We start from the raw sequence: 26349 nt of genomic DNA on the forward strand, positions 1-26349 counted from the left end.
AGCAAGACTGGATGACCCCTCCTACCTCTTGGCTCCCACAGAAGACAAAAAAGGTTAGTTCTAATACTTACCTTTCTCTCCTCGCTTCTTCTTTGTCCTGTCGATGTGATCCTTGAGTTGAATTCGGACCTGTCGTTCATTAGGCTGGTCTCTTATAAACGGATGCTTCATGAGCTGTTCTGTGGTGGGTCTTTGACTGTGATTCTTTACTAAGCAGCTCTCGATGAAAGACTGGAATTTTTTAGACCTATCAAAGGGAGGATGTGAATTAGCCACACTACAAATCAACAACTCACTGAAGCACAGAATTTGGGAGATGGAATGGACTTGAGCTACCCTCTAATCCAATCCACACTCAGAAGGCAGCTCCGAGATCCCAAACCTGACATGTGGTCACCCAGTCTTGGTTTACAGAATTTCAAGGAGAGGGAACTCACCCCCTCCCAAAGTGACATGCTCTTCTTTTGGAGCAGCTCTAATGGACAAGACTTAATACAGCCTTCAAGTCTAAATTGGCTTCTTTTCAGCCTGTTCCTCCTGCTCCTGATTATGTTTCCCACAGCCAAACAGAAGAAATTATCCTCTTCTACAAGGGAGTCCCTTAAATAAGGTCAAAAGAGTAATACACTTTCCTCTGTCCTCCTCCCACCCAAGTCTTTTCTTCTTTAGATTAAATAGCATGTCACAAGATCATACAACTCAAAGAATTCACTGAAATTAATGATTTCAGAACAGAAATTCTGTTTATATACAGAAAATACAGAACAATCCACCATATTAATCATCACTGTACTGCTTGCTATGGGATATCGTGGATGGCACTGATTAATGTAAAACAATGTATATTCAGATATAGATTCCAGACATCCTTCTCATCAAAGGCAACAAAATTCCTTCAATTCACCCAGATTTGCAATTTCAGAATCATCAATTACTCTGATTTCTCTCCAATCTATCTTCCAATCATTTGCCAGTTCTTGGCAATTTCACCTTCACATCATCTTTCTCATTCATCCCTTTCTCACCAATCTTTTGCTTTCTATTCTGGTTCAGATCCTCAACACCTTTCATTTTGTCTATTATAAGAATTTTTAACTGATTTCCTGGTTTTCAGTTTTTCTCCTTTTTAATTTATCCATCCAGTTGCCCAACTAGTATTCCTAAAACACAGATCTGACTTTCACTCCCAACACATCCCTAAAAAAAAAAAAAGTCTTCCAAGGATTCTTTTACCTTCTTACTCTGTTATTTAAAATTCTTTGTAATCTGGCTACCATCTACCTTTTCAGTTTCATTCATATTTTATTGTCTACACAAGAGAGGTAATAAATCCAAAAGAAGTTAGGGCATAGGCAGATCTATATGGGCTGCCATCACCAGAAAAAGAAGAATTATGGATGAATTGATACCCGAGCTGGACCGAAAAGGATGGGTAATATTTATATAAGGGAAAAGTAGTAAGAAGGTGAGAGGTAGAACTGGGGATTGGAGAGGAAAGAACCACAAAGACACAGGGTTATAAATATGTCTGGTGTGTGTGCTTGGATTATTGTAATCATCTTCTAATTGGTCTCCCTGTCTCAAGCCTTGGACAAACGTGAAAATGATTTCCCTAAAGTGAAGGTCTGACTATGCCTTCCCTCTCCTTAAAAACTTTACTGCTATTATTACCTCCAGGTGCAAATACATACTGCTTTGTTTGGTATTGGGAGCTGCTCACAATATGGCCTCAGTTTCTCTTTCCAGCCTAATTATGTTTTGCTTGCTTTCATGCACTCCATGCTCCAATCTAAGTCGCCTTACTTCTGTTCCTCATGCCAGACAATCCATTTGTCTGTAGTGTCCTCGCTCCTCACCTCTGCCTCTCAGAATCCCTTATTTCCCTCAAGAATCAACAGAAATTCTCCCTTCTAGGTGAAGTCTTTCCTGACTAGCTAACTGCTTTTGTCTCATCTCCTGTCTCTTGCACCTTGGAGATTTCTGTAATCCATCTTGTACAGAGTTCTAAATGGATATATTGGCCCTCTGATCTGAAGGAAATTATTTGATGACAATTTTTTTTTCACTTTTGGCAAGGATTCTGGTATTTCTCCATTACATATAATACTTGCTTTGGGTTTCAGAAAGTCATATGTTTAGGAAATAATTTTATTACTGTGGTTGCTATCTTTTTTTAACATAAGAAGGTGAAATATTATTGGTGCTACATCTATTGACGCAGTAATAAGTTTTCTTGGATTCAGATAAGTCCCAATTAAAATCTCATCTTCTACAGGAAGCCTTTCCCAACACCTCTTAATTCTAGTGTATTTATTATCTATTTATCTTATATATAAATTACCTGTACATCTTTGTTTGGTTGTTATTGTCCCACAAGTATGTGAGCCCTTGAAGACAAGAGCTATTGGTTGCCTCTTTTTGTATTTCCAGAATTTATCCCAGTGGCGGGAATATAGTGGGTGATTAATAAATATTTGCTAACTGATTAAACATGCAATTTTTGTTCTTTTGGGCAATAATATGTGATCCTTACAGAAACAATCTATATAGAAACAATCCTGACTTTTTGGTATAAATCAAGCTGATTATAATATATAATCTCTCTAATATCTTGGTATAGCTTTTCTGTTAAGGTTTTATTCAATTCTGTTGAAGTAATATTCATTAAAGATAGTGCTCTGTAGTTTTATTGTCCATTTTGGTTTAAGTAATCAGGACTTTTTACCTCATTGAAAGGATTTAGTAGGATAACATATTTCACTAGTCTGTGTGATCAAAATTGTGGAGGATACAAATAAAATAATTATGAAATTTGGTGCCTTCCTTTGAATAAGATCTACTCAAACTATAAATATATGATTAATTCACACAAAACAATTTTTAAAAACTAGTGGAGAATAGTAGTGTTCCCCTTTCACCTGAGGAAAGTAGGCATGGCATAGAGAATAGAGTATTATACTTAAAGTTAAGAAGAGATTAAATCCTGTCTCTGAATGAGGAAAACCACTTAACCACTAAATTTCATAAAATTCTCCAAGACTTAACTGCTAAATTGTGGATTACTTGTGATCTGTCTTGATTGTAAGAGTTCAAAATCATGATGATGATGGCGGTGGTGGTGAAGATAACGACAATGATGATGATGTTATTTAATGAAATTTACATAGAAAAAAATAAAATTAGAGTTGATTCTAGACTATTTGGGAGAATTCTCTTTTAGGTCCATCTGGCCTTGGGACTTTTTCTTTGGTGGTTCTTTTATGAATTGTTCAGTTTTTTTTCCTGAGATTGGGTTAAGTTCTCTATTTCTTATTCTGATAATCTGATAATGAATATAAATATTCATCCATTTCATTTAAGTTTTCATTTTGTGCTGTACACACTAGGTCAAAATAATTTTTAATTTCCTTTACTTTCTCTACATTTGTTGTGAGCTATTTTTAAAAACTGCAATATTGGTGCTTTACTTTTGTTTTTGCTTTTTTGATCAGGGTAGCTAAATAGATTGTCTACTTTATACTTATTGTTATTTTAAAACCATTTTATTTGTCATTTCAAGTTTTTCAAGCTTTATTTTGTTATTTGTTTATTATTTTGTTTTCAATTTTATTTATTTCATCTTTGTTTTTCAGACAATTTTTTGCACTTAGCTGCTTTTGGGTTGATTTTCAGAAGGCCATTTTGCTTCCCTTCATTTCCAAATTTTTTGGCTTCTGATCACGTTACTGGGACATTCCTTTTCCTTGCTTTGGCCACTTTTGCATTTACCTGTGTTTATGTTGCCTTCCTTAGTTCAAATTCTCAACTTGCCACTGGCTACCTTCAAGTAACTTAGTATTGTATTTTTCAGACTTCTTTGTCGTTAACTATTTTTGAGGACCTTTTTTTTTTTTTTTTTTTTTTTTTTTGACATTTGCCAGATATATGTGAGAAAGCTGGGATTCTCCATAACTAATTCAACATGGAACATTTTTACTTAATTTATCTTTTATGCACAGTCTTTCTTGATTTTCTCTTGCTCTTTAAGACCCAGTTCAGAGGCCACCTCTTTCATGAAGTTTTTTATGTCTTACTTCTCACTTCCCCTAACTTAAATAGATCTTTACTGCCTGAATTTTTCATATTTTACCTCATAATCTACTTAATTATGTGTGATATTCTCCTTTTTTCATTAGATTATAAACTTTTCAAAGGTGAGAACCATGTCATAACTCTCTTGTAACTCCAGTGCTTAGCACAGTACCTTATTTATATGAATGCTTAATGTTTCCTAAATGAATAAAGGATTTTATTTATTTATTGATTCACTAATTCAACAAGCATTTATAAAATATCAGAATTATTGTCAAACTTATTAATGTGCTAGAAAGCAAGGGTTACAAAGAGAACAATAAAAGTTACTATCCTGGAGGAATCTACACTTCTTTGTGTAAATTGTACTCATTTATTAATGAATGAATGAAAGAATGAACATATCTATGTTATGACCATCCTGGTGAAGTTTATAAATTTAAAGGTCAAAATTCTCATTTGAAAATTTATTTATTAATGAAAATGACTTCACCCCAAGGACTCAGCAGGACTTGGAATTTATAGCGGGTAATATTTATCCACTAATTCCTTAACGATGAATCTGGGCTTTAAAGAAAGTCATGAGAAGTGGGAGCCAAAAAAGTAGAGAGAACCACTTCTGTAATGATTAACAAGTCAATAAGACGGGAGAGAGTCCTGGTGGACTTGACCCAGGATTCCAAAAGTGGGCACACTTACTGAGAGTTCCATGTGATTAGGGAGTGATGTTATTAATTAATCCTCTTATCCTTTTAAGGACTCTCTTAATAACCCATTATGACCCAGTCCTGGGCACCTAAGACTAGAAATCCATAAAGTGACCTTGAGTGCCATCTGCTGGGAGATGTGGAAATTTTCAATCTTAAATAGGAAAGCTTTTCCTTTGTAGCATATGAGAAGGGAATGACAATGAGCATAATAGACCAAGATTCTGACAAGGGAAGTTAAGTCTAACTGCTCCAAGCTCTGACTTGGGTAAGCAGCATAGACTGTATCCCTCACTGGAGGAATGGGGACTAGAGAAACCCCAAGATTGGGCGGTAAATTTCTTTGGGAAGATTGGTATATGGCCATACATGCAATATACTCCAATATTTTGTCCATTTTTGTCTTGCTAATAAAGGTGCAAAGCTCTGTTGCTTTTGTGCTGCTTCAAGCTTTCAAGTATTGTCAGGGTCCTCAAAATGAGGTGCCCTGGGGCACAGCTCTGCCCTACTTAGGCTTCTCAAAGACTGACTTTAAAAATCTCCAGTCAAATGTTAGGAGACACTCAGAAGAGCCCTCACTCTCCTTTTTGCTCAGGTCGCAGTGTCTTTTCCCATAACTTAGTTGTTTCTCTTTCTTCAGGATTCCTTTATATCTTGGCTATTTCCACTTACATTTCTAATATATTTTCAAATTGATGTTTGTATTATTTAGGATGGAAACAAACTAAAGTCCACTCTGATTTGTCATTAGGAGGAATCAGCAAATGTTGAAGATAGTTCTATTAGTGACCATTCAAGATGCTGGCCAAATACATCTTTTCTTAGGCTGCTTTGGAAGTTACTGGAAAGACCTCCAAGGATACCCACAAATCTACAGGCTTAAGAAAAACTTTGGACAAGGAGCTGCTCTAAACCTGGTATCGACCTAGCTTCCAAGGGAATATATTCAAAACTAATAACTAATATAATATTATTAACTAATTATATTACTAATATAATATTATATAACTAATATAATATAATAATAACATACTATAATAAGTTATTATTATGTAATAATAAGTAATATAATATAATAATAACTAATATAATTTTATTAACTAATTATATTACTAATATAATATAATAAGTTATTCTTATATAATAATAAGTAATATAATATAATAATAACTAATATAATATTATTAACTAATTATATTACTAATATAATATTATATAACTAATATAATATAATAATATTCAAAACTAATAGAACTAATAGATAGTTCTATTAGTGACCATTCAAGATGCTGGGCAAATACATCTTTTCTTAGGCTGCTTTGGAAGTTACTGGAAAGACCTCCAAGGATACCCACAAGTCTACAGGCTTAAGAAAAACTTTGGACAAGGAGCTGTTCTATACCTAGTATCGACCTAGCTTCCAAGGGAATATATTCAAAACTCCCGTGTTCTCGAGCACTACACTCTCTGGATGATTTTATTTCCACTTTATTTCAATTTATTTCAATTCAATTCAATCCAATTCTGAAAGTGTTCTGAATCTTCTCAATGTTCCTAAAGCACTTTGTCTATGCCTCTTGTTTCAAATGACAAGCAGTTATCAAACTCCCACTCAGAACAAGGCACTAGACATGAGATATAATACCATGATTATAAAAACCAAACAGTGACTGTCCTCAGAGAGCTTATATTCTATCAGAGAAAGAAGCATGTATACATATAGACCAAACCTATAAGAAGTCAATACAGGGTTATTTCAGGATAATGGCACTAGTTTCCAGGATTAGACTTTCTTTGTTTTATAATTATCTGAGAACATTTTCTACCCCAACTCCATCCCACACTGGAACGTAAGCCCTTGAAGGGAGGGTACATGCCAGTTTAAATCCCAACCCATCAGCACAGAGCCTTATCCATAATGAAAACCTTTCACTAGACAAATTTTTCCAGGTCTTACAGCTGCTTATGTCTTTCCCATAATTGCTACCTTTCTTCTAAAGGACGTTTCTTTTGTCTGCACTGATTTACACATAGGCTATCTTCTTTAGAATGGAAACTCTTTGAGGGTTGGAACTAATTTTTCCTTTGTATCCCCAGAAATGATGAAGTGATTTCCGCGCAATAACTAAAGGAAGCAGATCCTAGTTCTATTTTATTTTGAGGAATTTTATTAATGAGGAATACCGAGACTGAATAAGGTTAAACAACTTGATTGAGTCAGCCAGTAAGTGTCTGGGCCAGGCAAGATTAAACTCAACTCTTTCTGACTCCAAATCCAACATCCTTATTGGTACATAGTAAACATTCAATAAATGCTTATTGGTTGATTGACTGGTTCATTTGAAATGCACTATCAGTAAGGTGGCTAGATAGCATGATGAATAGAGTACTAGACTAGGAATTGGGAAGTCTTGAGCTCAAACTTGACCTCAGTCACTTTTAAACTCTATGAATCAAGTCATCAAGCTCTGATTAAGTTCCAGGTACCGTGATCAGGAACAAGTCCCTTAAGCTCTCAGCCTTGATTTTCTCATCTGCAAAGTGGCAATAACAATAGCCCTTACCTTTCTAGGTTGCCATGAGGAACAAATAAATTAGAATTTGTAAAAACATTTAGTATAGAACCAGGCACATAGTAGGAAATTAATAAATGTTGATTTTCTTCTTTTCGCTTCCCAAAGGTGCTATGTAAAAGCTAGCTATAATTGTTATTTTGTTACTATTATTATCATTATCATTACTAGAAATAAGAAGGTGGTTCCCAGGAGTCCTTAATTTACCCTCATGAAGCATACATTAGTCTAGGAAATTATAACATATTTAAAGGCAGAGATGGCGCCCTCAGGAAATAGAAACGATAGAGAATATTTTCAGTCAGCACTAGGGAAAGCAGAGGGAAAATCCAGGAAGTTTTCACCAATAAGATGGTACCTGAGTCCAGAGAAATGGATAGGAAGTCAGAGAAGAGAAGGAATACATCAGGTATGGGGAAATGGCATTTGCCAACAGCTAAATATGAGAGGTTGCAACCTGAGCCATAGGGGCAGGCATTGTCAGTTTGCCTGGAATTTTGAATTCGTGGAAGAAAACCATGCAAAATGGGGATTAAGAAACATGTGAGAGCTAAAGAAAATAAAGCCTTAAATCCTAGATGGAGAAATCTTTTATTTTATCGTATATGTTCTCAAACCAATCTATCACAAAAGATTTCTAAGACATCAGAATGGATCCTAAGAGGAAGCCTTTACCAATTCCAGACTCTAACTTCCCCAAGGTAGCAATCCCTGAGATCAGATTTGAGGTAAGTCGCTCTCACAAACTGCTCCCACACAGGCTTTTTGCGAAGAAGAAAATTAACGTCAAATAAAAATTAATACTAAAAAACCACTCAGTGCTAACATATGGACAAATGGCCATTCTATTTTCATTACTCACAGCTTCAAGGATAAGCAGCCCTCTAAGTGGGAATCTATTCACTTGTTTGAAGACGCTGAATAAAAGGCACAATATCCAATTAAGAAACAAGCCTTGCAGACTCATTAGAATGTAGCTTCCAATGTATCACCCTGACACCCAGAAAGCTGAGAAATCTGAGATTGTATACTCCAAAAACATATAATTGAGCCAGCTCTTGAGCAAGATTCTTCACCAACCATTGTATTTTGACAGTCCCCAAGACCACAGCTTCTTGACTAAATAATAGCTAGCTGGAGAAATTGAGTCACCAAGGCACCTGGTCCTATCTTGAAAGGAGCAGAATCTGAAGGGTCAAACAATGTCTGCCTCAGAGAGACCTTCTAAAAGTGAGCTGTTATCCCTGATAGAAATTTCGCTGGAAAGAAATCAGTATGTTTAACTAACGGTGGTGGTGATGGTGATGATGATGGTGGTGGTAATTATAACAAGAATGATGATGATGATGGTAATGATAGCTAGCTTGAAAGTCAGCAAAGTGATTTACGTTTATTTTCTCATTTGATCCTCACAATAACTGGAAAATAGATGCTATTTTAGATATAAGGCAAATGAAGCTGCTAGTAAGAACATGAAACAGTCTGGACTTGCATTATCCTGACTTCAAGTCAAGCACTGACTTCTCCCTTAAATCTCAAGTGAAGACATTTCTTCTCTGTTCAAATCTGAGTGGTTACTATTTGACTAATTATGGAGAGGCCTCCTGTTGTTAACATTCTTTGTTTTGGTCCAGACTTATGTTCTGATTGTCATGGAGAACCCCAGCATGGGAAATTTATTTTCCCATTGACAATGCTTTTATCACTGAGAATCTTAAGCCTGGGGCTCACCTGGAAAGCAAGAGTCTAAGTCATGTGGGTTGAGTGTTTCACAGATTGGCCTTAAAGCCAGGTGCTGCTTATCCCCAGGCCTCCTCTCCATCCACCACACCATGCTATTTCTCTTGATGGTAAAGTATTCTTATATTAAGTATCCTGATTGCTTATGTCCTTGCTCAAAGTAATTTCAAATTAAAAAAAAAAAAAAAGATAAGCCTATTACCCCGAGTATTGCTAATCTTCTAAGGGCTGGTCTTAGATAAAAATAAGTACTAGTGAGTGGTGCTGGAAGTCTGGAGCTCAACTTCTAAGTCAAACAGGGTCAAACCAAAACACTTCTCTCTGGCTTTTTCTTGTTTATAGATTAACGCCCTTCTAAGGACCTCCAACTGCCTGATAAACCGCTGGGTTAATCTTCCTAAGGAGGTTTGTGAAAAGTTTTCAGGAAAAATGAGGCCTTCCAAAAAGCAGTCTGGCCAAAGTGACTGGCATTGGGCCCTGCTTGTATTTCTCAGAACAACCCTCCATCTCTCTTTTCTTTTGCTCCCATTTCTAGGCACTGTTCCTGCCTTTAAGGATCAAAGAACTCAATGGCAGAAGGGACTTCAGAGATGCTCTTATACCAAATTAGAATTCCATCTCTGATATATCTTAAAAGTAGACTTCCAATCAGGGAGGAACTTACTACTTGGCAATGGAGTCCATCCATCAAAGAAAGGCTCAGGGATGATATAATGGAGATTCATGTACAGATACAAGTGGAGCAGGATGGTTTCCCAGGTTTCTAGCTGAGAGGGTGGATTGGAAGTTGACTTTCCCAATGGACTTTCCCATTGGTTCTTATAAGAAGATTCAAGTGTATCTTATCTTACAGTGGGAGAGAGGCAGATTTAATTAATTTTTAATTTTCATTAAATACTTGCTATATGCCAAGAACAAGAGCAATAGAGTGGAATAGTGAATAGAAAAGTGGACTTGAAATTTGGAATATCTGGTTTAAGTCCTACTCTGACATTTACAGGGTAGGAAATGCTGCACTCTCAGTCTCAATGAAATCTCTAAGATTGCAAATTGCAGAAATGTTGCTCATCTGTTAAATGTAAGCTCCTTGAGAGGAGGGACTATTCCATTCTTATTCTTCGTATTTGTATCCCAAGTGTCTAATTCAGAGCTTGGAATATAGTCGAAACTTCATAAATGTTTACTGAGTGACTAATTCATTCATCTGCATCATCATCAACTTCCTTTGAAGTTACCTCATTGGGAATACACTATAATAATGAAATCACAGATCTAAACAAAATGCCGAAAAACGTGCTTAGCGTCTTTTCCACAATGAGGTGATTCAGGTTAATAGCAATAGACTTGTGATGGAGAGAGCCCTCTGCATCCAGAGAAAGAACAATGGGGACTGAGTGTGGATCACAACATAGTATTTGCATCTTCTTTGTTATTGTTGTTTACTTGCATTTTGTTTTTTTCTCATTTTTTCCCTTTTTTGATCTGATTTTTCTTGGGCAGCACGACAACTGTGGAATTATGTTTAGAAGAATTGCACATGTTTAGCATATATTGGATTGTTTGCTGTCTTGGGGAGGGGATGGGGGAAGGGAAGGAGAAAAATTTGGAACAAAATGTTTTGTAAGGGTAAATGTTGAAAAATCTCTTTGCATATACTTTGAAAATAAAAAGCTATTATTTAAGAAAAATACTAACCATTGTCTTAGGTACTAGAGAAAGACAAAAATGAAACACTTCCTCATGAAATTTACTTTCTATCAGAGAGTCAATGAAATTTTCCTTCGCTGGAACCTTACATATTGGAATTATGATAATGATAACTAATAATATCATACCCTTTAAGATCTATGAAACACCTCTATGAAATAGCTATTATTATCCTTATGCTAATTTTACAGATAAGGAAACTGAGAGCTTACTTAGGGAACATATCTAAGATCACTCAGCCAATAAGAGATGGAATTTGAACTTGACTCTTTCAAATTCCTAGCCCAACACTCTTTCCATTGTTGCCTAGAGCATTCTTAAAATCACTTTATGGCAGAAAAGCCTCAAGGTTTTCAACAAAGCCTAAAACCAAACTGATGCTGCCAAACTCGATCTATTTCAATTGTAATAAATGAAACGTTATCATTTTATTTGCTTCCCCCAAAGAGACTTGCCGGCTTTCATATGAAATACATCTGACAACCCAGCAGAACTTAAGGATAGCTTTTCCTTCTCTGCCATTTACATAATACTGTAAGGCTTGTAAAGCATTTTACATACATTATATCATTTGATCCTCACAACAACTCTGTGAGTTGGTTGCTATTATTATCTTCATTTTGCCAATGGAAGAACTGAGACTCACAGTAAAAAAAAAAATATATATATATATGCTCTGTAATTCACACCACAGGACAGGAAATGAAATAAATACTTATGTAGCACCTACTATGTGATGATTTAATAGCTAATATTTATTACATGCCTACTATGTGATAGGTATTCTACTAAGCCCTTTATAATTATTATTTTATTTTATCCTTATAACAACTCTGAGAAATAGGTGCTATTATTATCCCCATTTTACAGATGAGGAAACTGAAGCAAAGAGAGATTAAGTGAAATGACGAAGGTCCCACAGCTATCTGAAGCTAGATTTGAATTCAGAGAAATCAGAAAGACTATGGGCCCAGCACTCTAGAAAACTGTGTCACATAGCTGGCATCAAAGGATCACAGAATTAGATTCAGTAGAGGCCTTAGAATTTATCTAGTATGATTCTCTCTTTTTATTAATTGAAGAAATTGAAGTATAAGGAGATAAGAGAACTTGCTCAACATCACATGGCCAATGGCAGTACAAGAATTTAAAATCAGGTTCTCTAACTTCTAACTCTTTCCTCTCTAGGATCCTGAAGCTTGGGCCAGCTAAGGAAGAAAGGCTTAATCATGTCTGTCACAAAAATAGGACCTAATCCTATTATTTCAAAGCCATTTAGAGATGTAATGAGTTTTTAATGATGGTACTAATAGGGATAATAATAATAAGATGAGGAAATGTTCTGCATGGTTGTACCTCAATGGATGCATGGCATTCAATGAAATGTAACTTTCCAGTTGGATTTGAGTACATCAGTGGGCCAAGATGTTGTAGGCTTTGGGAGCAGAAATGAAACGTTCACTGGTTCTCCAAAGACGTGAAGACACATGTCATTTTGGTTTGGATGACATGTTTTGATCAATAACTTTGAAGTGGGAGAAAGTTCCATCGAGCATCAAAATGGGTCTATGTGTCTTAAATAGGATGATCAAGTATGGTTAGGCCCTGAGGTTCTGGGTGAATCTGTCAGTTCAGGCTTCCAATAAACCTTTAGCAAACCAACTAGAAAATGTTATCAATGTGCTTATCAAATATGCTGAAGCCACAAAGCTGAGAGGGAATGTAAACCTGCTGGAAGACAGAGTCAGAATTCAGAATAATCTTGGGAGGCCCGAACATAGTGAATGACAACATGAAATTTAATAGAGAGAAATATCAAGTCTTATACTAGGGCTCGACAAATCAACTTCCTAAGGATGAGATCAAAGAGGTGCAACTAGACAAATGTTTGTTTAAAAAGACCTGGGGGTCTTTACTAGGCAGCAAGCTCCACACAAGCCTTAGACACTAGGGGGGCAGTCCTGACCACCCTCAACCTTTCCCATATAAGATCAACAACTCTCTGCCCTTCTCTGGCTAACCAACAACTGAAGCTTTTGTACATTTGGAGAACTTAGGTGCCTTTGACCTCATTAACAAACACAAGTACAGAACATTTAGTAACAAAACAACATCTGTGATGCTTTGGGATTATGTTTCCTTTCTTTTTTCCTTCCTCAGTGTTCCAGTTTCCTTCAAAACACCACTACACTATTTTTCTTTTTCAATTTTTGAAAAGAAAATTTCCCACTCCATTCAACTCACTAGCCCTCTTGTTCTACCAGATAAATTGCTCTTCTCTTGAGTGACTGTTTCCATTTCAAAGCTTGACTTTTATTGCAAAAAAGAGAGAGCCAAGTCAAATGTCATGTGGTCAGAGCCAATAATAATAATAAACATATTTATAGATGCCAAATTTTGAATGTGAAATAGGAAATTATCAGGCTATTTTTTGTCCACTTGGCCTTCCACAAAACCATGGCAGTCTCATCTCTTTTCCCAATGTGGGAAACAGCCTGCCTTGAGTGAGAGAGGAAGGATGTGGGCAGGAATGGGCTTGGAGAGATCCAGCACTAACTCTAGCTAGGAGCCAACTTTTGAACTTCATCTCCCTTAAGCAATGTGAACCTTGTCTTCTTTTTTCTTTCAAAATTTTGAAGGTTAAAAGTCAGCCTGATTTCTTGGCACTTAGTTTCTCAAGCTGGACATCATCACAAGTCTCTATAGGGATTACGGCAAAGACCAAAGTCATATTGTTTCCAAAGAAACAGTGTCAGTGATATTGTCAGCAGGGGAAAGCTAAGCAGACCTTCTCTGACTTATGAGTCTTCCATTCCAAATCCTTCTTTATGCTCTCAAGATGTCTATGGTCCCAAGAGAAAGGGTACCTCTCTAGACCTTGCAGAACTCAGTAAAATACACTACTGCCCCACTCAAAAATTTTTAATAACTCCCCGTTGCTCTTAGGATGAAATAAAAACCCATCAACCTGTTCTTCATGCTCTGTCTACCTATCCCTTCATCTTTCCAGTTGTATCTCAGCAGCTCTGTACTGAGAGAAGCTGAGCTCACACCTTGCCTCTGATGGTTTACTTACTTGTATAATATGGCTATGAGTCACTTAACCTTCCTGGGTTTCAGTAAGGTCTCCTCAATTGTAAAATGACAGGGCTGGACTGCAGGGCTTTTGGAGAGCTCCACTGCTCAGCTGCTCTGATCCTATAATCCCATTAGCTCCTTTCATGCATTCACTCTTAGTGCAGTTACAACCACTTGTTAATGGTTCTCTGCACCTGACATCCCTTCTCTATGCCTTAGCTCAAGGATGGATAGATTGTATCATGTCTGCCTTCAATCCCAAGAACACTTCCAGGTCTCCCAGGTCTTATACTTTGTATTTACTCATCGATCTGTGTACATTTTGTGTCCTTCCATCAGAACCAATCAACCAATCAGTATTTATTAAGTAATTATATATATGGGCAGCTAGGTGGCAGAGTAGATAAGCTTGTAGTCAGAATGGCTTATCTTCCTGGGTTCAAATCTGACTTCAGACATTTACTAGTCATGTGAACTTGGGGAACTCACTTAGCCCTATCTGCCTCAGTTTCCCCACTAAAAAAGATGGACAAATAAATGACAAACCACTCTAATGTCTTTGCCCAGAAAATCTCCAATGGGGACAAGACTGAAGTATATATATAAATATACACTTCTTGAGTGCTGGGGCTCGTGTGCCTTTGTATCTCCAGATCTAGCACAGTGCCTGATACATAGTAAGCATTTAATAAATGTGTCCAAATAGGTCTAGAATGGATTTTGGGGCCCACCTAGTCCAAAACGCCTCATCTTCTAAATGACTTGCCCAAGACCACACAAAAGCAGGATTAAAACTCAGGTCCTTGGACCCCAATATTCTTTTTACTAACTAAAACTATCCTTTTGAGTGTTGTTTCCCCCAAATATTTTATTTTTTAAATTACATATGAAAGCAATTTTAACATATTTTAAAACTTTGAGCTCCAAATTCTCCACTCCTCTTAATGAGAAGCAAGCAATTCATGTAGCTTATATACCTTTTGGTTGATTCTAAGAATTGATTAAGATTAAGCAATAATACCAATGATGAGCCTTTGAAGTTGGGGAATTAGTCATAATGCCTTTCAAAACTGACTTAGACAGAAGCAGCTTGAACTGAATCACAGTGTGTAGACAGATTTGCACAGAATGTTCAGACCGTACACTGCCCTATTCCTTTTATCTTTTAAATGATGGAATTAAAATCCAGAGAAGTATAATGATTGAAGTTTAATGATGGCATGAGAGACTGGGTTTTTGGATGCTGGTGTTATTTTATTTTGATTCTCTTTCATCCAGATTTGTGGATTCATAGGGTGTGAGCCTCTCTGATCAGAAAACTCCCTCAACAGACATAGCCTGGCAAATTTGAAGCAGTGATATAATGGATAAAATGTTGGACTTCATGTTGAGAAGAGCCACGTTCAAAAGATCTTTCTTAGCTATGTGATCCTGGGCAAGTCATTTGCCCAATCTTGCCCTCATTTTTCTCATTTGTAAATGCAGAATAGAAATGATGAAATGGAAATGGTAATAGTACATACATAAGAGGTTTATTGTGAGGATCAAATGAGATAATTTATGTAAAACACTTTGCAAATCTTAAAGGGCTTTGGAAATGTGAAATTACTATTGTCTGTAAGTTATAGACCAGGGATTCTTAATTGCTTTTTTGTTTCATGAATCCCCTCTGCCAATCTGGCAAAGCTGTTCTCAAAAGAATGCATTTAAATGTGTAAAGTAAAAAATAGGCTTACATAGAACTATGTGGAAAAAACCTTTAATTTTTTTTTTCTTTTCAAGTTGACAAACCATGTGAAATTTATCCATGGACCTGGTGGGGGCTTTGGGCTCCAGGTTAAGAACTTCTGCTATAAACCACTGGGCAGTGTGTGGGTCAGAGCCTCGTCCAAAGGCCCAGTGCTTGATATTGCAAGGTCTTGGGTCTTCCCATTTTCAAGGCTTGCCCTCTGTTCCCTATGCCAGTGGTCCTCAAACTTTTTAAATAGGGGGCCAGTTCACTGTCCCTCAGACTGTTGGAGGCCAGACTACAGTAAAAACAAAAACTCACACCCTGTCTCCGCCCCTCAGCCTATTTGCTATAACCTTGGCGGGCCGCATAAACGTCCTCAGTGGGCCGCATCTGACCTGCGGGCTGTATTTTGAGAACCCCTGCCCTATGCCATGCTGCCTACTCTAAACATATGTCCTTTTAAACTCGGGACCATTCATTCTTCGTATTTGTATCCCCTATATCTAGCACTCTACTTAGCACAAGAGCACTCAACAAATATTGCCCACTGAGCTACTGATATGCTAACTTTTTCACAAGTTCAGGATTCATTTTGCCAGCATCGTTGTTCTTCATCTTCCCCTGGTTCCATTTCTGACTCTATGAACATTATCCACATCTCTCTATGTGAGTCCTACATCCTCCCCAGTCCAGCTTTTCAGCCCCCTTTTATGTATTGTCTCCATACATTAGAATGCGAACTCCCTAAAACAAAAGTCTCTTCTTTTTGTCTATACTTATATTGCCAGAACTAGATAAAGTATCCAGCCTGTATGTACACAATACCTGCTGTGTGCCAGGAACTGTGCTAATCACTTTCTAAATATTATAGTAAGAAATTAAAATACTTATTAACTGATTGAGAGATTAAGGGTTAACAAAAGCACCTTCCTTATGAAGTGATTTACTCACATCCATCCATCCATCCATCTATCTATACACCCAGAGACATACACAAATAGCACTCTGCAAACTTTGAAGAGTTCCAGAAATGCTAGCTATCATTATTATTTTTGTTTTTAGAGTAGCTATTGAAAACATATAGTCAAACAAACAAACGAATGATTAAAGAAAATCATCAGGGAAAGGTCAACCCACTATCATGAGCTGCAAATATGGTTTTGGGTTGGTTTGTAAGGATCACGTGAGGACAAGCCTTTAGGTGTCCAGACTTACCATTTCTTAGATTTCAGCCGAGGGGCTGGGTTCCGGGGAATGAGGAACAGAGCTCTCATGGGGTGCATATCACAAAGAGCTGAAAGAGAAGATGAAAGGCATTAATCACACTGGGAGGCAGAAGGCTGACTCGAATATCTCATGGTTCAGTTAGGCAAGAAGAGACCTTCCCCTCCCCTCAGAATTAGTAACAGATAGAAAAACGTATTTCCTCCATGGCTACCACTAGTACAAGGCTGTATGGGCAAATCAATTGATTTGCTCAACTATAAAGTGAGGATAATAATTGTACTTCCTGTCCAGAGTTGCTGTATGGATCAAATGAGATGATATTTATAAAGTCCTTCGCATAGGGATTGGCACATAGTAGACATGTAATAAATGTGTTTCATTTCTTCCTTTTTGTCTCGATATAACTAGTCAAAGATGACCAGATGAGCCAGAGTAGGAAGTATAGATGAGCTCTCATTCAAGAAGGCTTAAAAAAACCAACTCTCATTTCTATACATCTTTTAAAGAACCCTTTATGTGGCCTCAAAATTTCACCTGAGCTCCCAAAAAGTGAAGTAGGCAAATACAGGCATTATTAACCAAAATTTGTCAAGGAAAGAAACTGAGGTTCTTAGAGACTGATCTGCCCAGAATCACAGAGCTAGGAAGTGCAGGGGATGGGAGTGGTGTCCTGGGTGTTTCTAACTGCAAGTGAAGTCTTAATATTCTCGCTGTGACATGGCAATACTTGAAAATAAGGGTTTGCACTAAAGGCACAGAATTATTGAATAGGTAACATTTGAAAATGACCATTGCATAAAGATATTTACTTCTGCCATTTCATTTAAAGAAACTGGGTCCTGCCTGGTTGCTGCTTGATAAGAGCGGCCACTGAGCTTCTGTCTCGGCTGTGACCAAGCTGAGCTGAAGGCTCAGCAGGTCACTGAATAAAAGCTTGAATCTTGTTATAAAATGCATCAGACTCTCAGCATTTCTGTAGATGTTGGAGGGCAGAGCACTGTTTATCATTAAGTAACATTAGAAGGGTCCAATTGACCCCAAATTTCTCCGTCACATTATGACATAGCCATGTGACATATCAAATTTACTTTTCTGTGTATGTTACAGCTCCTAATAGAATATAAGCTTCCTGAGGATAAAAATCTATTTTTTCATTTTCTATTTGCTTCCCTAAAACTTTGCACATGACAAATGCTTAATATTTGTTGAGCTGACTTAATTCAGGGTGATTGTGATTAAAATTCCAACCTCTAATCCTAGAACTTCGACCTCTAGGTAAATCCCAGAGCCTCTATTTCCTTCATTTAAATTCTAAGCTTCCATTTCCTTATTTGGGATGTCATTTTGGTGTTCTTCAAGAATGAAGGTGAACACCAGCCAGCCAGCCAATGGAAAACTTCTATGGAAGTAGAAATGGAAGTAGGCTTCTATTCACAAGTTACTGGTGGTTTTTCAGACAGACCTTTGATGTCCTTTACCAGCTGAAGATGGGCAGCTACTCTGTAGTTTAGTCTTAGAAAGTCGCTTGGGGAAATGGAGATCAAGTGACTTTATCTAGAGTCTCCAAGTCAGGGCAGAGTTTGAATTCAAGTCTTCCTGCTGTCAAGACTGATATCTATTCCTATACAATGTTCTCTTTTACAGTGTCTCAAATGAGATATTTTACATAAAGGGTCTGCAAATTTTAAAGTCCCACAAAATATCCCCTATTAATATTATCACCATGATGTCCTTACTTAAATTCAATTTTTTAGAATACAAAATTATTTCTATATTACTATTTCCTTGAAGGTCCAAAGTCAGATTTCTTTTAGATACTATAATTGTTTAAATTACTGAAATTTTCTCTCTCAGCTGTCTGATAAATATCTGATACCAGATATTTATGAATTTCTCCACTTAACTTGTCTTTATAGCTCGATTATATAGAATGAAAAGTAGAGACTATATTATGTACAAATATTTCTATAATATATTTCTATTTATAAATCCAATCTTAATTGTGTAATCCATATTTCCATTTAGTAATTCAATCTAATGAGAAATGATAATCCATAGAAAACATTTGGACTTTTGGGTCTTCTATGTAATAGATGACTAATGTATCCTTGGCTTGTTGTATTAAATTGTTGTTGGATTGTTCCACATCGAAATCTTCTTCACGAAATGGAGAAGATCAGTGGAATATGGGCTGCAATTTTGGGATTCTAAGGTTCATCCAAGTATGCTGTCATTTACATGGACTTTGGTGGGAGGTGGGGCAAAGCATTAGAATTAAGATGGAGGAATGCTGCTTTTGGGGGGCATTATTGCAATTATAGCTGTGCCAGGCAAGATCTAAATAATCATTCTAAAAGCTTCGTGACTGGAAGTCAACCTGGAGAAATAGCTTAACTCTTAATTATGAAACTAGTTTCTCACAAAATTTATTTTTACTCAAGTTGGTTAGTCTATCCTCTCAAACTCATTCAGTATCATAAAATCATAGTATTTTTGAAATGGAAAGAATAGTAGAAAAATTCAATTCAATTCCTTCATTTTCTATAAGAGGAAAGACATTCTCAAAGGGTATTAAATAGGTAGAAAGTGTCAGAGGTGAGATTTGAATCCAGGTCCTTTGTTTTCAAGGTCATTGCTCTTCTCAGGTCTGTCTCCCTAAAAAATGGTCTAGTAATCAAGCAGAAACTGGATGATCCCATCAAGGACCACCTCTCATTTTGGATACATTTGGACTCATTCGGGATTGAACTACATTAGATTGGCCACTGAGGTTCCTTTCAACCCTAACATTTTGTGATTCTGCACATTTTACTTTTTATACCTCAAACTGTGAACATTTTTTTCCTAGAAGTGACAAGATTCTATCTGCAGAAATTATCCTTTAGTCCATTGTCATTTCTCATCAAGAATGGTGCTAAGAGGGACAGCAAGATGGTGCAGTAGATAGAGCACCAGCCCTGAAGTTAGGAGGACCTGAGTTCAAATCTGGCCTCACTTAACACTTAATAGTTGTGTGAACCTGGGAAAGTCACTTAACCACAACTGCCTCGGGGGAAAAAAGAATGGTGCTAAGATATGATTTGTAATTTATAGATGCTTTTAACAGTATAAGGCAGCTATGACACTGTGTCATAGTGCATAGAGCACCAGGTTTAGAGACAGAAAGATCCTGTTTTCTGAGTTCAAAACTGATCTCAGACATTTACTGTATGACCCTAAGTAAGTCATTTAACCATGTTTGCCTCAGTTTCTCATTTAGAAAATGAGCCAGAGAAGGAAATGGCAAGCCCTTCCAGTATCTTTGCCAAGAAAACGCCAAATGGGTTCATAAAGAGGCAGTTGTGGCTGAAATCACTGAACAAAAACAAGTGGCCTTATAGGCCCTATAAATAATATATCAGTTGGGAAATGCCCATATTAATTACAGTTAAGTCAATCCTATATGGACTGGACATTTCTAAATAATGGGCAGTGACTGGCAGAGCTAACTCTGCAGCCAGTTGGGTCTATCAACTCTAGATAAAGTAATAAAAGGAAAGTAACAGCTTTGGAGGAAAAACCAAAAATAGAATGACTTTAATAAACAATCTGTCATGAGAGACAGCGCCAATTCTATTTGTTTTAAGAGGAAAAAACAGAGAGAATTAGCTACAGTCTGTACTACAAACACCAGAGAGCCTGATGAAGGGAAGAATCTCACATCAGCCATAGCACTGTCCACCTTGACTCAAATACAAGTGGGAAATCTCAAAAATCAATATCTAATATGGACAGAAACAATGAGGCTCAAATGTGTCAAGTCTACCTTGTACCTTGGCTTGAGTTGTAAATTAGAATCTTTGTTATTCGATCCATGTTGTGTGCTTAAAGATACTTCTCTTGTTGGGCAGAAGGAGACTCAAGAATCCCTCAAGGGTTCAATTTCTCTAAAGAACAACAAATGTGCTGGAATTTTATTTCCTTTGTCCTCTGTCTTTTCCTATATTTTTCTGATTGTCTCTGCCACCATCTCTCTGGCTCTAGAAGTCTTGTCTTTGTCACCATTTTGGTATTTTATTGGTCTCTGTTTTTCCAACAGTTTCTCTCTCTCTCTTTGCCTTAACTAGTCCATAGAGTTTTGTCTCCATCTCCTTGCTTCCAAAGGTCCTGTGTCTTTACCTGTCTCTAAAAGTCAGTACTGCATTTTTTGTTGCCATCAATTTCTAGTTCTTTCCTGTACCTTCATCATTCCATGTCTCTCATCAGTTTCGGTCTCTCTTTCTTTGTCTCCATCTGCTTCTGTCTTCCTCTCTGTGTATCTCCACCACTCTCCAACATTACCTCAGCCTTTCTTTATCTCTCTCTGGATCTCTGATGATTTCTGGTTGTGCCTCCATTTCTTATGTTTCCATCAGTCTCTTTCTCTTTGCCTCTGTCTCTGTCTCTGTCTTCCTTTCCCTCTTTCCCCACTCTGCTTGTGCTTCCATCTCTCTCTCTCTCTCTCTCTCTCTCTCTCTCTCTCTCTCTCTCTCTCTCTCTCTCTCTCTCTCTCTCTCTCTGTCTCTTTCTGTCTTCCTCTCTGTGTATCTCCATCACTCTCCAGCATTATCTCAGCCTTTATCTCTCTCTGGACCTCCACTGATTTCTGGTTGTGCCTCCATTTCTTGTGTTTCCAAGAGTCTCTTTCTCTGTGCCTCTGTTTCTCTATCTGTCTCCCTTTCCCCCTTTCCCCACTCTGCTTGTGCTTCCATCTCTCTATCTCTGTCTCTTTCTGCCTTGCTCTCTGTCTCTTCCTCCTCCTCCCACCTGTGCTTCCATTTCTCTGTCTCTGACTCTCTAGTTCTCTCTGTCCCCTCCCCCTTCTTCTCCTTTCCTGTGCTTCCATCTGTCTCTTTCCATCCATCTGTCGGTGCCTCTGTGTCTCCAACAGACCCTGTCTGTGTCTCCAGCACTGTGCCTCACTGTTGCCGTCTCACCACCTCTCTCTGGCCCCACATCTCCCTCTGGCTCCTAGGCCCCCATGGTTTCTGTCTACTTCTCCATCACCAGCAGCCCCTCTGGTGTTTCTGTGACCATTTTCCATCGCTCTCTGTGTCTCTGTGGCTCAGCCCAATTGTGACTCTTATCACTACCCCCATTACTCTACACGCGTCTGTCAGTGACTCTGACGCCATCTCCACAAATCTTTTTCTGTCTCTCTTTTTGCCTTGTCCTCCGTCAGCACCAGCCCTTCTGTGTCTGTCAGTGTTTCCATCACTGTCTTCATCACTCTATGTCTCTGCTTCTTTCTGCTGAAGAAAGAAATCGTCCTACCAACCAACAAGGAACAAGCTTCTGTTGAACATAACCTCAATTTTGCAATCCCAACATGCCAGCTTGATGCCATACACAGTTCACTGTACCAGAAGAAATGCCCAATGCAGCTCTTGGCAGCTTTCCACCATTAGCTTAGCGACAGATGCTCCCGTCCCCCTTTGTCCCCCACCCTGCCCAGCTGAGACTTCCTTACTTACGGGGGGCGCCTTCTGCCATTTCAATGGCTGTGATTCCCAAAGACCACAAGTCACTCTGTAAGAGAGAGAGGAAACAAACATGGGCATAAATTAATCCAATCAGGCATTTTGTTAATCCGGGTTACTATTTCAGGGCTTGGCTTCTAGGGCCATATAAGGATTTGCAGTTTTCTTATCAATCCCAGTTTCCCTTCCCTCCCCCTCTCCCCACCAACTAATGTTTCTCCCACCTTGGGGAAGCCCATGGTGAGGATCCTGGTAAGGAGTACAGAATTATATGAAATGTTCTCCAAATCCACATTCAGATCTCATAATACAGCCCAGAGAGAAGAGAAACAGCCCAGTTCTGCCCCTTATTGCCTATCTGATTCTGGCCAACACCTGGGCCCAGTCCCTAATCTGGAATATGAAGGAGCTAAATGAGATCGTCTTGAAGATCCTTGCCAGAAATTTTGTCCAATAAACATCTCAATTCCACAGGCTTTAGGACAAGCCTAAACTTTGTCTTAAGCTTATAAGTTTCTATTAAGAACCAACCAAATGACAGGGCTTTAGGCTGGGGATCCACATATTACCTCCCCCATCAAATCAAATAATGCTTTCCCTCAAGGAGCTTCTATTCTCTCAGGGAAGATAGAAATATAGAAAGTATTTGTAGGATAAATATATCGATACAGAATAATTAGTAAGGGTACCAGTAGCTGAAGATGCAAAAATAAAAAGAAGCAGCCTCTGCCCTTGAGGAGCACCCAATCCTCTGGGTTGGGGTGGTCTGTTGTTAGGAAAAATTCATAGAAAAGATACAAGAGTATCAAGTTGTCTACAGACTGAGTAAGGAACACACCTTGCATGTGGATGGATTTCTGGTTTCCAAAGAATTGTGATTAACAAGTACATTTATGTCAAAGTTTTGCTAAATTAATAGCGCTATTTTGATATCATCTATTTTTTCTTTTCTTTCCCCCCCTTTTATTAAAGCTTTGTATTTTTCAAAACTTATGAATGAATAATTCTTCAACATTAGCCCTTGCAAAACCTTGTATTCCAATTTCTCCCATTTTTCCTAAACCTCCCCTTGATGGCAAATAATCCAATATATGTTAAACATGGTAGAAATATATGGTAAATTCAATATATGCATACTTATTTATACAATTATCTTGCCTCACAAGAAAAATCAAATCAAACCAGAAAAAAAGAGAAACAAAATAAAAAAGCAAACAGCAACAAAAAGAGTGAAAATGCTATTTTGTGAACCACACTCAGTTCCCACAGTCATCTCTCTGGATATAGATGGTTCTCTTCATGACTAAAACATTGGAATTTCACCTATTTTTTTTTCTAAACAACTCCAGTGGCTCCCTATTATCTCTAGGAACTGATACAAGGTCATTTAAATTTCAATGCAGTTTTAACTATACTACAGAATTGTTACTACACTAAGACTTTTAAGACATGTTGTGCAAAATCCTCACTCTGTCTTTCAAAATCTGGCTCCCAGATACTCTTCTAAACTCGTTGCCCATTTCTGCCTTCCACATGTTTAAGACAAACTGGCCACCTTGTCATTTCTCAAACATTTCTGCTACTGTCCTGAATTCCTGGAATACTCTCTCTCCTTATCTCTTGCCTTGAAGAATCCCTTGCGCTCAGCACTAAGCTCTGCATGAGAGTCACCACTTCTTCCAGGAAAGTCTTTCTGGATCCTTATTTCCCTGATACTACTGCTCTTTCTTTCATGGATATATATATGTGTTTGTGTGAGTATATCCTTCTTTATTCTCAGTGTACCTCATTTTTGTTTTTGTATTTCAAACATGCAGAAATATACCTTCCAATTCCAGCATATACTAGGATGAGCTTAATGGCTAATAAATTGAACAAGGAACAATGAGTTATGTATGTATCTATGTACAGGAAGAACAGCCTTTTGAGTTATTGGGGTTTTACTGGAGAAGGGACAAGTAAGAAACAATGAGCATCCTTAATTTCTTTCAGAGCTCAACTCATTGGTACCTCCCACATAAGCTTTTCCTGATCCTTACAAAAGCTACTGGTACCCTTACTGATTATTCTGTGTCAATGTACTTATCGTATAAATACTTTCTATATTTTTACCTTCCTTGAGAGAATAGAAGCTCCTTGAGGGAAAGCATTATTTGATTTGATGGGGGAGGTAATATGTGTATCCCCAGCACAAAGCCCTGTCGTTTGTCTGGTTCTTAATAGAAATTTATTGATTGACTGACTAATTGATCAGGAATTAGACTTAATAAACTGACACTACCCAGCTACCACTTAACAGCTGTCAAATCCCATCAGCCATTTAGCTAGAATGATTCCAGATGTGGCAATTAAGAGGTCAAAGGTTCTGGATACTACTTGCCGCTCCTCATTATCTCTGCTTCTCCAAAAGCATGTTTCTATTATCACCAGAAAGCAGGAGTTCGTGTTCTCTGAAAGAGGGACTCTTATCAAAGTTGTCACTAGTCCAATACCACCAAGAGGCAACGTGGAGTTGCTGCCTATTTGGAGGCAGGACTTTCCAATTTTAAGCACAATATACCATGTAGAATCTCAAGCCTTTAAAAGTAAATACAAAGAAATAGGCGATTCTACACAGGTTCTTGAGGGAGAAGAACAAAAGAGGGAAGTAGTAATAAAGTACTGACTTTTTGCCCCCACTTAGGAGTCCCAGAAGTCTCCCCTCTAATCCTTCTTATATACAGTTGTTGAAGTGACATTCCTAAAACACAGGACATTCTAGGACTTTCCAACACTCAGAAAATTCCAAGTTACCTCTAGAACCTCCCTCCAATGTCCTCCTGTAATCAGGCATTTTAAGCAATTCACCCTTTATTGAGACCTTGCCTTTCCAAATATATTACGAATCACTTCCCTTGTCTTACTCCATGGTCCAGTTAAAGGAGACTTTGCCCTGTACCTCACTCACAAGATTCCATCTCTTACCTCAGTCTTTGCCCATACTACACCTAGAATATTATCCCTTCCTACCTCCACACCTTAGAATCCCAAACTCAGCTCAAGAGCCACTTCCTATATGAGCTCTTTCCTGACCCACCCATCTTTGTGATAGAGCCTTCCTTCAAGAATATACTTTGCATTAGTCTTTAAAATGTCATTGTCACTCTCAAAACTGTTCTCAATCTGTTAACTTAAATCTGCATCAGTTCCTACAAGTATAACCAGATTTCTCTGAAACTTTCTTCTCTTTCTTTATTTAATGGCAAAATCATATTCATTATATTTACATATCAGAATTTATTTAGGTATTCACCAAATGATAGATAAAGCTTTAGTTTCTAGTTCTTTGCCACCAAAACGTGGCTTCATATATATATTTCAAATATATATTATTTATTTATATATATTAAGTTACCCATCACATAGATGGAGAAACTAAGGAATAAGATAATTATTGACCTAGAAAAGTAAAGTGTGCATCACACATAAGACTTATCTATCCTTCGCCAAACCATACATATATATATATACACATACACACGCACACACACTCATACATCTCTATATATTTATGTGTGTTTATATAACAAAATATATTTAATGCCACTATTATATATATATGAATATATATGTATATACATATGTGTGTGTGTATGTGTAAGCCAAAACATTCTACCAGAGTCCCCCATCAAGATCACCTACCATAAATGACAAAAAGTCAGTTCTCTGTGTTACATGTGTCATGAAACTCTCCTGTGTACTAGTACCCTCTAGTATGTGACTCCTACAGACACACACACACATACACACACACACACACATATATATATATATATATATATATATATATATATATATATATATATATATATGAAACAGTTGGGCCTTTTATCCCTTTCTCCTTATAGTATTTAATTTCCTTGTATGTAAATAAAGGATGAAGTGCTTAAAATGCCTGATTACAGGAGGTTCCAGAGGCAATGGGAAACTATTGGAACTTTCTGAATAGTGCAAAGTCCCAGAGTGTCCTGCATTTT

General features: G+C 37.5%; 1 protein-coding gene across 1 annotated transcript in view; it reads right to left on the reverse strand.

Moving 5' to 3' along the window:
* The window catches only part of TNIK (TRAF2 and NCK interacting kinase), a 412485-nt gene that overhangs the window by 126827 nt on the left and 259309 nt on the right, over window positions 1-26349 (reverse strand). The window contains exons 9-11 of the mRNA XM_074301951.1: window positions 22328-22382; window positions 16824-16902; window positions 72-247 (exon numbers count right to left, since the gene is read on the reverse strand). Coding sequence (XP_074158052.1) covers window positions 72-247; window positions 16824-16902; window positions 22328-22382 — 310 coding nt within the window. The remainder of the gene's footprint in view (window positions 1-71; window positions 248-16823; window positions 16903-22327; window positions 22383-26349) is intronic.

Source organism: Sminthopsis crassicaudata, chromosome 3 (genome assembly GCF_048593235.1).
Source record: "Sminthopsis crassicaudata isolate SCR6 chromosome 3, ASM4859323v1, whole genome shotgun sequence".
NCBI classification, from domain to species: domain Eukaryota; kingdom Metazoa; phylum Chordata; class Mammalia; order Dasyuromorphia; family Dasyuridae; genus Sminthopsis; species Sminthopsis crassicaudata.